General features: G+C 40.9%; 1 protein-coding gene across 3 annotated transcripts in view; it reads right to left on the bottom strand.

The window, feature by feature from the left end:
* Positions 1 to 3,008: 3,008 nt before the first annotated feature.
* The window catches only part of myo5b (myosin VB), a 45,944-nt gene continuing 35,214 nt past the window's right edge, over positions 3,009 to 13,738 (bottom strand). For 2 of the 3 annotated variants that reach the window (XM_087843427.1, XM_087843428.1), the window contains exons 29-40: positions 13,208 to 13,302; positions 11,717 to 11,794; positions 10,845 to 11,043; positions 10,662 to 10,755; positions 10,429 to 10,572; positions 9,859 to 10,010; positions 9,684 to 9,773; positions 9,448 to 9,598; positions 6,765 to 7,059; positions 5,582 to 5,756; positions 5,413 to 5,493; positions 3,009 to 4,181 (exon numbers count right to left, since the gene is read on the bottom strand). In XM_087843427.1, coding sequence (XP_087699553.1) covers positions 4,029 to 4,181; positions 5,413 to 5,493; positions 5,582 to 5,756; positions 6,765 to 7,059; positions 9,448 to 9,598; positions 9,684 to 9,773; positions 9,859 to 10,010; positions 10,429 to 10,572; positions 10,662 to 10,755; positions 10,845 to 11,043; positions 11,717 to 11,794; positions 13,208 to 13,302 — 1,707 coding nt within the window. In that variant the 3' untranslated portion in view covers positions 3,009 to 4,028. The remainder of the gene's footprint in view (positions 4,182 to 5,412; positions 5,494 to 5,581; positions 5,757 to 6,764; positions 7,060 to 9,447; positions 9,599 to 9,683; positions 9,774 to 9,858; positions 10,011 to 10,428; positions 10,573 to 10,661; positions 10,756 to 10,844; positions 11,044 to 11,716; positions 11,795 to 13,207; positions 13,303 to 13,738) is intronic. The other variant, XM_087843429.1, reaches the window with a different exon arrangement.

Genomic DNA, 13,738 nt, shown 5'->3' with positions numbered 1-13,738 from the left:
AGTTTTCCCATTTAGTTCTTCTTCTTTGCAGAATTTTATGACATCACATGTCTATGCTTTTCTGTGTAGTTCCTGATGCTCAGAACTTAAACTGCACTGTTGGAAATGGTTTATTTTGCTGCACATGCTGATTTTTTTGCAAATTGTGCACAATAATATTTATTTTCATTTTTGCTGCAGTTTACAAAAATTAGTTTATCTCGAAAATGAAACTATGAAGACACTCAAAATAAGTGGTTGGAAATTTTGTGCAACTTTTTGGATTTAAAGTTTTGAGGGATAAACCTCTGAAATTTCTGTAACAAAAATAATCTGTAAAAACAACAACAACAAAAAAAACATTTTCTTTGTAGTTTATTGCGCTTTTTAGAATTTGATGTAGTTACTATGGACTTAATGTATACATATTATAAAAAGTTAGGATAGAGCGGTTGTATTGATGTATAGGAACTTGAAATGCTCTAAAAAAATACAGCATGTAAAAATGTAAAGGCTCTGGTGGACTTGTTCTCAGGGTGGCTGAAGTTAAACAGGACATAACTGGTGCGTTTGTTGAGGAGACTGTTTAAGTTATGCACTCTTAGAACAGACGTGTCAGACTTGACACAACAAGCTTGGTTTTAAAATGTTAAAATAAATGCTTATTATTTTAACACGTCCATTATACATGTGTGGATTATGAAACTAAAGACACTTCCTCTAGTTTTATATTTAACTTTAAGTGCATATTATTATTTTGGGTAGTTTCCAGTTTTTTAAAATTCAGTTTAAATTCTGTTCCACAATTGTTTAGTTTTGTTTTAGGTCATTACGATAAAACCTGAACAAACTAAAGATGGTGAATATATTTTATTAAATACGACTGTTTAATTAAAAATATTCACTCTTTTGCCCGACAGTGACTCAGTGTTTTATTAAGCCTGCAGTCACAGTGTGTGAAACAGATCAGTGGGCGTCCTGTGAAGCTTTGAGCCACCTGAGCGACAGGTAAACCACGGACGACCTCGCAGGCCGACAGCTGGCACAACTGACAGCGAGCTGCTGTGGGAAGCAAACCAAACCCTCGTTCACAGAGCTGCTCTTCTTCTTCTCTGCCAACAGTCAGTGCAGACTGTGGGGAGGGAGACATTTTTATAGTATTTATTCACTCAGAGATCAGAAACATTAGAGAACGTTGTAGTTTTAATTCAGGGTGATAAATCTTATTTTCCTTCGACATCAGTGACATGTCGAGCACCAAAGTGCCTCATCTTCAGACTGTGTTTGAAAACTGGGTTTGATTTTTCTCCAGTTTGAAGAAACTTTGTGATTGTTGAAGATGAATATAATGAAATTTGATTCTTAATGTTGAAGAATAACAGTTATTTGAGGATAACGTTAAAATGCACTGAACGGGTTTATTAATGAGGTTTAATTTTAGTGTTTTATGTTTATACTTTGCAGGTTCATTTTATATTCAGTGTTTTTCATTCTGACTAATTCAGAAAGTATTTTTGGAGGAAGCATTTGTGTCCTTTTGGGTCATTAGATGCTCATATCTCTGTGTTGGTTCATTTGTTTGACCAGTTTGTAGCTTTTCTGCAACACTTTAAGGTAAACATTTTTTCAGAAATCAGACACCAGGTAAGTATGTGCATACACGTGCTGCTCTCAGATGTTTGGAACCACTTGTAAATAAGTTTTCTTACTTTAATATTTTCTCTGAAGGCAGCACACTGAGAAGTTTGTTTGGCTGCTTTAGACATGAAAGATTAATGAACTGACATCGGGCTGCTTTTGTGTCTCTTGTTTGGGGAAATAATCCTGATTAAAGTTGCATTTAATCACCATTTCATTGTATTTTGATTTGATTGAAAGTTAAAAATAACAGAAATGTCCCTGAAATGTTTGTAATTTGTAAAAGTTCTCTGCACATTAAAAACCTGTCAGACTTTCATTTTTAGTGATGAGCTTATTGCTGCGACTGCAGTATTGAAGTCTAAACTGAAGTTTACACCTAGGCCTACAAAGTGCATTTAGCAGTTTCATATTCTCAAACATTTTCTGTTTTTAATTTATGCTTCAGCAGTTTCAGACTGGCACTATAAGCAGTGAGACATCAACAAACACACCTGTAAACATGCCCCGGCTGTGACTTTGGGGCAGAAACAAGGGGCTCGGCTCTCTGAATGATCACAGCAGCTACAAGTGTGTAAACTTGATTAAACTCCCATCAGCTTCAGCTAAACTGTGGAAATAACATTTATATTTTTTTGCCAGAAATGTTTCAAAAAGAAATTTCATTTCATAAACAAAGAAGACGCTAACAGAACATCAGCAAGACTTCAATTCCAAAATATATTCTTTGAGTTACAGTGATTGACTCTGTTTCATCCAGACTCAAACATCTGAAACTGAAGATCTTTACTGCAGAATAAAACCAAACATTCAGTTACGTGTGAAGTCAGCACAAAAATATACATTTTACGGTTTTTGTATTATGAATGACCTGAATTATTAAACTTGTGCACAGCAGGTTTGCAGTGAAACTCTTCACATGTTAAACTTCATTTTATTACATTTGTACTTCATAAAAAGATGAAGATGAACGGCATCCAACAGAACACGATCAGAAACATGAACATCATCAGTGTAGAATGGCACGTGGGTTTGGAGGAAAAGGAAAAATGTGAGGGTGTGATGGTTTGCAGTGTTATCTTGTGCATATTTAGTATTTTACTTATTAGTGTTTCCACGTGTGGTGCAAAAGAGAGAAACAGAAGAACAGAAAGAGTAAAAAAAATAACTTCCCACAGAAATAAACGACATTACAGAGAGACGAAGTGGAAGTCCTGCACAGACTCTGAGGAGATCAGGAAAAAGTGTTGATTTGTGTTTTACAGACTGCTCTGCACAAGCTGAGTGAACAACAAGGTTTTCCAAAAGTCAGGGGGAGAACAACCTACCTGCTCTTTAGCTCATTAACTGTTATCACACTGCCAGCAGCTGTTATTAAAAACTACACCGTCTCATTTTCATTGCTTCATTTATTAGTCTACATTTGAACATTTTTCGGTCTTTAAATACAAAAGAAAACAAGATTCACGTCTCTGCGCCAGCCAACCTGAATAACCCTGACATGTCCCAGCAGTTAGTTTCATGTTAAACATTTGCTTTCGTTTGCAGAATTATTTTATCATTTTGTTTTTTAATTGGCCAAACGATCACAGGAAGACATATCTGATAACTTCTGATACTTTCTTCTGACACGTTTGGATCCTCCACAGCTGACTGTGTGTATTAGGAGCAGCTGAGAGTCACATGATGACAAATGACTGGAGGAGCAGGAGCGAATATGAGATTAAATAACTGTTAACAGCTTAGCTTTAGTTTAGTGTAATTTTAGTGTTTAAAGGTGTTGTTATATCAGTACAGAAGCAGATAATCAGCCTTTTAATGCTACTGAATAACTAAATAAATAAATACGACCCACAACCTTCAAGGCTCAAAGGAAGTAAAGAGTCTACAGAAATCAACATGTTACTCCTCTGACACAGCCAACCAATCTCATGCAATTTTGACTGATTAAGCCTGAACTTTTAAATGCTGAAAATTGTCAGTTATTCGGGTCGCTGATGTTTGTCTGCGTTTGAAATCTTCAGAAACCTTCACGCACATCTAAAAAAATCTTGTTTTTCTTCTGAGTCTAAATGATCCCTCTGAACCTTCCTCCTGACCTTCTTCATCCTTCTGCAAACCTTTCTGCTCCTTCTGTGTTTCTTTATCTACTCAAACAGCAGCACAGTTTACTGTCAGAGAAGAACAACTGTGATGTGGACTCCACAAACTGGACTTCTGCAGGTTTTCTTCAGAAACATGGAGGATTTACTTCAGAGAGACGTGAGGAGATAAACTTGTTCGGCAGAAAGGCAGACGTGCTGCTCTCAGGAAGACATGGAGACAGAAACAATGATCAATAAGAGGTGTCAGGCAGCAGACGCTGCTGGGAAACAGTCAGATTAATGAGAGTTCGGATTAAAAGCAGGTCATCAGACTCTGACGAGGAAGTCGATGTTAAGCGAGGCAGGAATGTGCAGCATCTCCAAGCTAAGGGCAGACGGCGAGTAAGGGAAGAGGACCGGGAAAGTGTGTTTGGTATCCAAAAGAAGCTGAGGAGGGTCATTCCTCTCCTGAAGGCGATTCTGGACACACAGAGACAGAGAGAAGTCAAACATGAGGCTGACATCACTGACATCACTGGTCCCGTAGAGGCAAAGTATTCATACAAAACCCCCAAAAAGAACGGACATCAGAAACCCGTTTATATTTCATGCTTTTGCTGTGTAATGTTGCACACAGCTGAAATGACTCTGAATGCAGACAAACAGAAACCTTCTAGTTTCTGGACGCAGTGGCTCCTGCTTACTTTCCTGTTCCAGGACAGTTTGTGACCTGGATTCATGAACTTTGTTCTACTACTGCCGTGTTACCGGCAGCAGGACCAAGGCAGCTGAAAGCAATTCAGCTGTTTATAGTTGTGCAATCTTTAACCTCCTAAGACCCGAACTCTTTCATGGTATGATTTTTAATTTCTCTTTGTCATTTTGGCTGATTGGGACCTGATGAAAGTAAAAAAGAATTACCAGATTTTTTTTTTGTACCGGATTTTTGTTTCTGAGAAAAATGAGATGAACAGTGGCAGTATAATGTCCTCGTAAGTGGATATCAGGACCTTGTGGAGCAAGATTTAGTATTTTGGTCAAGACAACCCAAGATGTGATGTCCACGTATGTGGACGCCCGGTCCTAGGAGGTTAAATTTGCTCTTAACGTCAAACAGTTTCAGTTTATCCGAAGACAGCAACATGTTTTTTCGCAGAATTGACATTATTGGATATGTTTACGCATGTATGTATGTTACGTATGTTTACGCTTGCCTCATCAGACCGAACGTGGGCATTTTAAAGGATTCGTGTAAGATATCAGGTTTTCCTGAAAACTGCTGGGAGCTCCTGGTTTTGTTTAGCAATGCAGGGCTTTCCCAAATATCTACATTGGATGTGGGCAGTACAAAGTTAAAAATACACTTTGGTAAAAAACAGAAGTAAAAGCAGAGGTGCTCATACAGAGCCTTTTTTCTTTTTTTACACCACCAGAGTGAACTATTTCCAAAGCAGAATAAGAAGCACAGAAGCAAAAATAATTCTGCAGTTCTGTTTTTAAATGACCTGATTGGTTCAGATCTTCAGATTTGGCACCAGCAGCATGAGGTGTTAAATTTTCTAACATCACATCTGCTGTAAAAGGATCTGACATTCAGATTCCACCTTTTATGCTTCAAAAATTTACATTTGTTCTTTTCATGACCCAGAGGAATCCTCCCTCTGGTGTTTGGTAGAGGTATAAGCAGCTAAACAGTCTGTGTGATTCACACCTGAATGTTTCTGATGAAGGACACAGTGACTCGTTCTTCAAACTCGTTCAGAGGTGTGTAGAGGTTCAGGATTTTCACGATCTGCAGGAGACAGCAGGTTAACATCCTGTCATTATCTGATCGGGAGTGTTATCGATCGCCTGCTTGCGCTCAGATGAGCTGAGCGTACCTGCTGCACGGTGAGCGCGGTGCACAGCGCGCAGATGGCCTCGGCGTCCTGCGACGTTTTCTTCTTGACCTGCAGCAGCTGTGCAGCCTGAATGATCGGCTCCAGAGTAGCTGCAGCTTTACTCTGATACAAGTTATTTCCTCTGAGCCACTCCTCCAACTGACTGGTGTTGTACCTGTACACACACACACACAAAATTCAAAGTGAGGGTTGGGGTTGATGGGGGACCCACAGAGTTCAGGCTCACAGGCAGACCCATCTGTGGTTCAGGCATACAAGGTTTTAGCGACGTGACGTAAGTGACGTTAAAGCCAACCTCCATCTCTCTGTGCAATCTTTCTCCAACCTGAATCTGAACACTAACAACAAACCAGCACATTATGTAACAAGTTATGGTCAATACTCTTCTTCAACCAGTGCTTCTTTGATTTCTTGTTCTTTCTTGTCACCCCAGAAAAATCCAGATTATTATTGTAATAATTTCACTTCTTAAGTAAATTTTTTTAATTATTATTTTGGACAGAGCGCAACCTAAAACTCAATTTAAGCTTTCATGATATGAATAGAATAGAAAATCATCATAAACTGGATGATGTTCTATTCCAGCCTTTCTATTTAACTGACACAGTCATGTTGGATTGAGGTTGATGTGTTTTTGTGTACTGCATGAAAAAGCCCTACAAAAGGGCAGCCTGTAGTGATGGAACAGCTGGCTGAGCTCAGTGAGCTGTGAATTAACGGTGTAATTCGTGACCTGTTTGGGATTATTGTTAGGTTTGTTGATAAAAACGAGTCATTAACCACAGCTGAAGCTATCTGCACCATTTATCTCTAGAACTTGTAACTAACGAGGGAAGAACTTCAAAGAGGAACTGAGCTCACTGACGTGTCAAACCATCAGCCAGCTAACAAACACATGAACGAACACACATGTTTATTAGCTGTCTGTTTTTGTTTTGGTGATTATACAGAAATGTAGAGGATAAGTTTTAGTTTTTCTTTAGTTCATTTAACCTGCAAAGAAATTTTCACTGGATTCTAATTCAATATAAAGTATAAAGACAAAATTATAAAATGTATATGTACTCTACATAGTTCACAGATTTTAGTAAATTTGTTTTGCATTGTAATGGAGTACAAACTATAAAGTTGAGCTTGTGGGTGTCGGCTGCAGGTTTAGTACCTGAGCTGCATGCCGGTGCTCCAGGAGCAGACGTCCTTGCGCAGCAACAGGTTGTTAAGGGTAACAGCGTTGATGCAGTGGAAGAGCTGCCGGACCGCCTGACCTATGATCTCAGGGTCCAGACCGTGGTCTCGCATGATGTTGTGGAACTGCCCCAGCTGCTTGATCAGGGCCTGCAGGGTGTAGCTGGTGGGGCCGTCGGCGTCCATGTCCATGCTGGACGAACGGTTCCTGTAGCCCATCGGCTTCACGCCTGCCAGGCTGGGGATGCTCTCGCTCTCCAACATGGCCGACACTGGTTGGCAAAACAGAAACCAGAAAAGGAGTTCAGAAAACATCATGAAGATAAAAACTGCCAAACTGGAGGTAAACTCCGACGCTGACATACAAAGAAGAACGTTTATTGAACAGATGGGAAGGTACAGACTGACACCAGTTACACAGCAACAAAATGATCTAGAAACTTTAAAAAAAAAAAAAAAAAAAAAAAAAAAACACAGGATGGTGCTATACAGACTTAGCTCCTCCAACACTTGTTTTGTTCTCCAGTCACTTTGTGGTTTTGGCTTTTCTCCATTTAGATTCCAGAGTTTTCAGATCTTCAATGAGGTTGCAGCTCCAGGTATGTTGAGGCAGTCTTGAGCAGCACTTTGCTGCCAAAGTTGCTCGCTTTGATCTAAACCATGAATCCATGTTTGCTGTTAGCTACTTCAATTCAGTTTTACTTTGCTCACTCCAAGAACATGCAGCTGATTGTGGTTGAATTCCTGCAGCAGCTCAGAGACTCATTTGCTTCGGTGGAGGGCATGCATTCGCCAAAAAAAAAAAAACAAAAAAAAAAAACCCTCCAGAACTCATCTTTCTTCAAGCTCTGGACCGTGTTTTAGGTTTAGTCTTCGATTTGACCAGAACTCATCTGTCCACTGATAACCGTCCTGCAGCTCTGAGGGGATTTTTTTAGCCTGCCTTTACTCTGTTCGACTTAAAGACTTCTGGTAGATAAAAATACCTTTGATAACGATGAAGTTCACACTGACCACAGCTCTGTGGTTGCTGTGGTAACCACTGTGCACAGTCCGATAGCAGAAAGTCACATGATGACTCATATGGGGACGAAATGAGTCAGCTGCTACCTCAGAGTGACGTAGTTTCTGAAAAAAAATTCCCCAAGTGTTCAACAGACAAACTCAACGAAAACTCAAACCAACAAAAAACAAGAGAAGAGTGGGACTAGAAGATTTCACCATGGTGTTGTTGTGATAACCTGCTTCTTCCTCATGTTATGACACTTGACCAAACACTACAAATGACCACATTTATCATTTAGTTTAGCATCTAAATAATGCTTCGGTTCCGTTTCGTGCCGCTCTCATTACACAATGATGGTTCGCTGGACGGTACATTAGAAACCCCATTTTATTTTTCTGTATAATTGTAACAGGACTTCTTCGGTGGCCCTCAGCTCCTTTGATGATGCGGTTACAGCAGTGAGTTAAAATAAGTGGTTCAGCTCTGAATTGAGAACACAGAATTTGGTTTGGTTGCACCATCAACCTTTGCATTAATGTTTTTGTGACAGCAGATGAAACAGCAGCTACTAGTGTGGCTCATATCTAAAATGTCACTGCAACAGAGAGCAATGATCTGTGAAAGCCAAACATCTTTGACAGCCACTCACTGACACGCTGCATGTTTTATAAGACTGAAAGTGATGTCTGCAGATTCGGGTTGTGGTTAAGTCACTCAGTTTTTCATATTTAACAACAGAGATGAGGCTTCATGACACAGCTGTCCTTGTCATCATTTTAACCTGTTGGCTCCAGAAGTCTTTATTTTCACTTTCACTTCTTTTTAATTTACCACCAGACTTCTGTCCATCTGGTTTAAACACACTAATGGATGGTGTTGTCAGCTTTTTTCAGCACAAACATGTTTGTGTTTCTCATAAAGGGACTCGGGAGGAAAGTACCTCTTTCCCCACAACTGACTCTATACCCACTTCTGTCGGTATGTCAAGCAGCTGACTTTTTCAAGGAACAGAGTTACATCACCTGAACACAGTCAGCAAAGTCCAGCATGTTTTCATTTTTTCAACTACTCACGCAGAAATTAAAATGCAATTTTCCATTTTAAACGTGCACAATTTTACAACCCTGGTGAAAAAAAGATCAAACAATATATTACTACCTTCCACATCCTTAAAGAAAACAAACTCAGGGTTTTCAGATTAAAGATTAAAATTCTCACAGGTTGGGGCCTGTCTCAGACAGGTTAAACATCCCAAATATTTAGTAGAAAAATGTGAAATAACTCTTCAACAATTTTGTAAATGAATCTGCTGCAACAGGAGAAAGGCCATATCTCGAACAGTTTCTAATCTCTTTCTACTGGCTGGATATTTATCCTTCTAGAAATCTGACTGATGAATGCAACTCATATTGTACAGGACATTTGACCATCCAGCAAGAGAGGAGCTTTGCAAAGTTTTCTATAAGGTCCCGTGCTCTTTATTTTTAACCATGCTGAAATAACACACCAAGCTGAATGAGAGGCACCGATTAGAAAACCACATAAATATTTCTTTAAGCAAAATATAACCAACGCAGTATGTGCATTTATGCATCTTGCAATTAGATGCATCAAACCATAAAATTCTCCTTTTTGGTGTTTCAGGCAAACTCACCGATCATGGGTTGAATGATGCCTTCTGCCACTTTGATGAGTTGCTGGTAGATCTGGATGGAGAGATCGCTCAACACCTGTCTGTACTCAGCCAGGTCAAAGTTCTTCAGACAGTGTTCGTTCTGTTTGGGCGTGTTCTGTGTCATAAATGCCTGATGAAGAAGATGTCAGGATGTGAGAGCGGTTAATCGCTGCTTCTGTCTGCTCATTCATTACAGATATCGATCAGGTCCTCACCTCCTCACCGCTGTATTGCTTCAGACAGTGAAGCAGTCGGCTGGTGTTGGCCAACCAGAAGGATGTCATCTCAAAGTCATCGTTGTTCTTCTGCACAATGAATAAAAGGACTTTCAAAATAAAAGAACCTGTGTGTGGAATCAGACAGGTGGGCTGTGTGTGCAGTAGCACCAACCTTGAGGACCTTCTTGATTGCGTTGATGGTGGAGGTAAGCAGAGACTCCACCTTCTGGTCATCATTGATGTAGTCAGCATGGCGGATGCACATGAAGAGGATGTAAGCTGGCAGACAGGGCACCGTACCCGACACGTTGTTGGGGCGGATGTCTGAAATCACATGTTTGTAACCATGCAATGGGTGAAAAAACTCTGGTTTTATTATCCTGAGGACATGCATCCTGCTGCTCGTCTTGTCATCACATATTTTCAACTTCACCTCCAGCTCAACTTTAGTGACAGTAAAGTCGTCACTGTGAGGGACATTGGGGAGCTACAGAAACAGCTGGAAACCAGACAGCTTCTTGTGTTGCTTTTTCTAACTACCAAATGCCCGATTTAATAAATATTTAAGTTAGAATATTTGTTCAGAGCTTCTATTCTAACTTCTGAAAGCTGTGGGAGAAATCTTCTTATCCAGCATGCGGTTTGAACAAACGCAGTCTGAGGTGGATGGGAATACCTCACCCACAATATGAAACCTCATGTAAGATAGAAAGACCACATGAAGCTGGGGCGATGTTCTTACCATTGATCAGGGTCTTGACCAGCAGCGCCTCGTTCTCCTTGTTGTACTCCAGCATCCCCTCAAAGTCCTTCTCTTTCCTCTGGACGGTCACCTGACGTATCAGCTCAGGTTTGGACCTGCTGCTCTGAGCTGCTGCTTGAGCAGCTGAAAAACAGACACATGGACACACACACACACTTAGCCCCTGACCATCAGGTGCAGCTCTACAGAGCAGCTTCCTGTTCTTCTGTTACCTTCCAGCTCCTGGACCTTCTTCATGTAGATCTTGAGCTGCTTCTTCAGCTTCCTCTCGTTCTTCTCCAGCTTCTCCACCAGCTCTTTGAGATCCTGCAGGAAGACACAGGGCAGCGTCAGAAAACAGGAATCAGGAATCAGGAAGGGAGTCCGGCAGCAGCGGCAGCTGCAGTATTACTCACCAGGTTGTCATTGGTGAGCCGCGTGATCTCCTGCTGGACGCTGTACTCCACCTGAGCCTCTGGAGACAGAGACATCATGTAGCTGAGCTTTTCCTGCTTATCCTCGATGTCACCCTTCAGCAGCTCGATCTGAGTGTGAAGGGCCTCCAGCTCGTCTTTGTGCTGCCTGGACTGAGTCTGCAGCTGAGCCTCCAGCAGCCTGGCAGGACCGGGAGGACCAGAGTGTTACTGACAGACACCAAAAACAACAAAACACCAAAACAAAAAAACAAAACAAACAAACAAACAAACAAAAAAACACAGCAAGACACCGCGCAGACAGATCAGTGGTGATACAGCCAATGTGTGAAACATCCTCTGAGGGCTAAGACACATTTTCATTAACCTTCCCATGAAGTAACAACACACTGAAGGTTCACGATGAAGGTTTACTTTGTTTTATTTTAGAAGTAATAATTTTATGTGATTTTTGCTCTAAAAGTTGCTGAGTCAGCACTGACATGTGAATGTGTGACTCACTGAGTTAATACTGATGCTGATGTTTGGGTATTTTAAATTAATGGTGTCCTCTTCTTCAGGCTGCATGAATATTAAACTGCATATGATTCATCAGCAACTCTCAAACATATAAAGAGAATATTGAGGATAATCGTCGCCTTAAGCTGAACCATCACAGCTGCTTTCTGGGCTCATAAACAAACTTCAAATCCAGATTGAGCTCACATGGCAGATTTTACTTAGGAGCTGAGAGCATCCTCATATTTCACACACTGGGTGTAACAGCGGCACTTTACGAACAGACTGAGGTCCAGAACATTACAGCGATGATTTTTTGAAATGAAAGGAAGCAGAGGAAATGAGCAAACAGAAACCTGGCCACTTGTTTGAGGCCCTGGTAAGCCAAGCCCAGCTCTCCATCTTCATTCAGGTGACACCAGTCCTGATGGTTACTGGTGTCCAGCAGCAGCAGGCAGAGGACACACAGAAGCAGATAAAAGCAGCATGTGAGGAGCAATGCAGCGAACAGAGAGGAGGAAGAGCAGCAGAAAGGTTAGTCGCTACATAAACAAGAGAAAAACCACAACTTCAGCTGCTGCCACTAAAACACTGTTAGAGCTGCACTTGTTATTTATGATGATCACAGCCCTGTGTTTTGGTGGATCCGATGAAAAAGGAATGGCACAAAGGTGTTTTATTTTAACCCAAATCACAATCACTTTTGTGGGACTGATTTTGGGGGTTTTTTTTGCACTTTAAAAATGTAACACGTGCACACGAGGAGATATCAGACCAAAGATTGAAATCAAAAATGGGGAAATTCATGTCTAGAAACACAACTGAACAGATTTAATGTGACTAAGCGAAATGAAGTGCAGTGAGACGGTGCTGGTTCAGCAGGAGTGTCTATGATGTCTTCTGAAGCTACATTTCTCCTATATTGGCTTCCCCTCATTGGCTCCCTGTTAAATCCAAAATTCAATATCCTGCTGCTCACATACAAGGTTTTAAATAATCAGGCCCCATCTTATCTTAATGACCTTGTAGCACCATTAGAGCACTTCGCTCTCACACTGCAGGCTTACTTGTTGTTCCTGGAGTATTTAACAGTATAATGGGAAGCAGAGCCTTCAGTTTTCAGGCCCCTCTTCAATGGAACCAACTTCCATAGAAGAGCTCAGATCAGCAGTGTTCATGCTCGACATGAAGTCAGATTAGTTTTGTTTTCTCAGAGTTTGTGAAATTTCAGGTTGTCAGAACAACAGTCCTTCTAGAGACAGCAGGGGAGCTGGATGTGGCCCCGACGTGCAGAAGGAGCCAAATTTAAACCAGCTGTTGGTTATTTTGTTTGTTGTCTTTTTTTGTTTGTTTCTGTTTGGTAGTTTTGTTTCTGTGTTCAGCGGTAAGGAGCTACCTGTTGATCATTATGTAGGTTTGGGAAAAGCCTCAGAGTCTTGTGAGACTCTCAAACTGGACATTAAAAATGAGTAGAGACTGAAAATGTGTGAAGGAAACAGAAATGTGATCTGTTGAAGCTTCAGTACAGCTGACAGCAACTGGAACAGAAGTGAATGACACGAAGTCTGCGACAGACAGTCCTCGTGTCCAGCAATCTGTCGCTCTGAAATCTGATTTAAAGTCTCAGAAAGTTTCAATTAGCAGGATCATTCATTAGAGAAGAAAAGAAGGATTTTTTTAATCAAATACTTGAGAACAGCCAGAGCAAAGTACAAAGAGCGCATTCAAAGCCTTTTGTGTCAACAACTAAAGAGGAGATCAGCTGACGTGACCTGTATAGAGGATCTCTTCTGCCCAAATACCTCACTGTGGTAAAGCTGGCTGGTTTCGGTTCTTTAGTCACTTACTTTTTGGACTCACACAGTCCATGGTAAGCTTTGAGCGCCTCCTCTTTGTCCACAGGCTCTTTGCTGTTGTTCACCACAGGAGTAGAATCAGTTTCCTGCTCAGACACAGAAAGAGCATGTCACATCACCAAAACAACAGCTCACTGACCTCATTTTAATATCACTCTAACACACAAACAGTTGACACATGAACACGATAAATTCATATACATCCTCAGCCCTCTGACTCATCCACTGCACTGCAGACTGTGTGTTTATCTGAAAGCAGTGGCAGCAGGTGAGAGACTTCATCAAGAGAAATGTCTAAAGCAGAATCCAGCCCGTTGCTGCAGCCTCGTGGGAAGTGTTCTCTCACATTTTCAATCACTTTGAGCAAACTGTTACTGAGCCTAATGATTGGTAATATTATAACATAGCCTCTCTTCATAAATAAAAGTCTTAAAATTCCCCCTTTGAGCTGAAACTCCATTTTCTGTTTGAATCGGGCTGGACAGTGCTTCCCATCTAAGCTTGAGACTGCAAAGCCTGTTT

Source organism: Neolamprologus brichardi, chromosome 7, assembly GCF_056152115.1.
Source record: "Neolamprologus brichardi isolate AB-2024 chromosome 7, ASM5615211v1, whole genome shotgun sequence".
Lineage (NCBI taxonomy): Eukaryota > Metazoa > Chordata > Actinopteri > Cichliformes > Cichlidae > Neolamprologus > Neolamprologus brichardi.
This window is presented reverse-complemented; position numbering and strand designations above follow the sequence as displayed.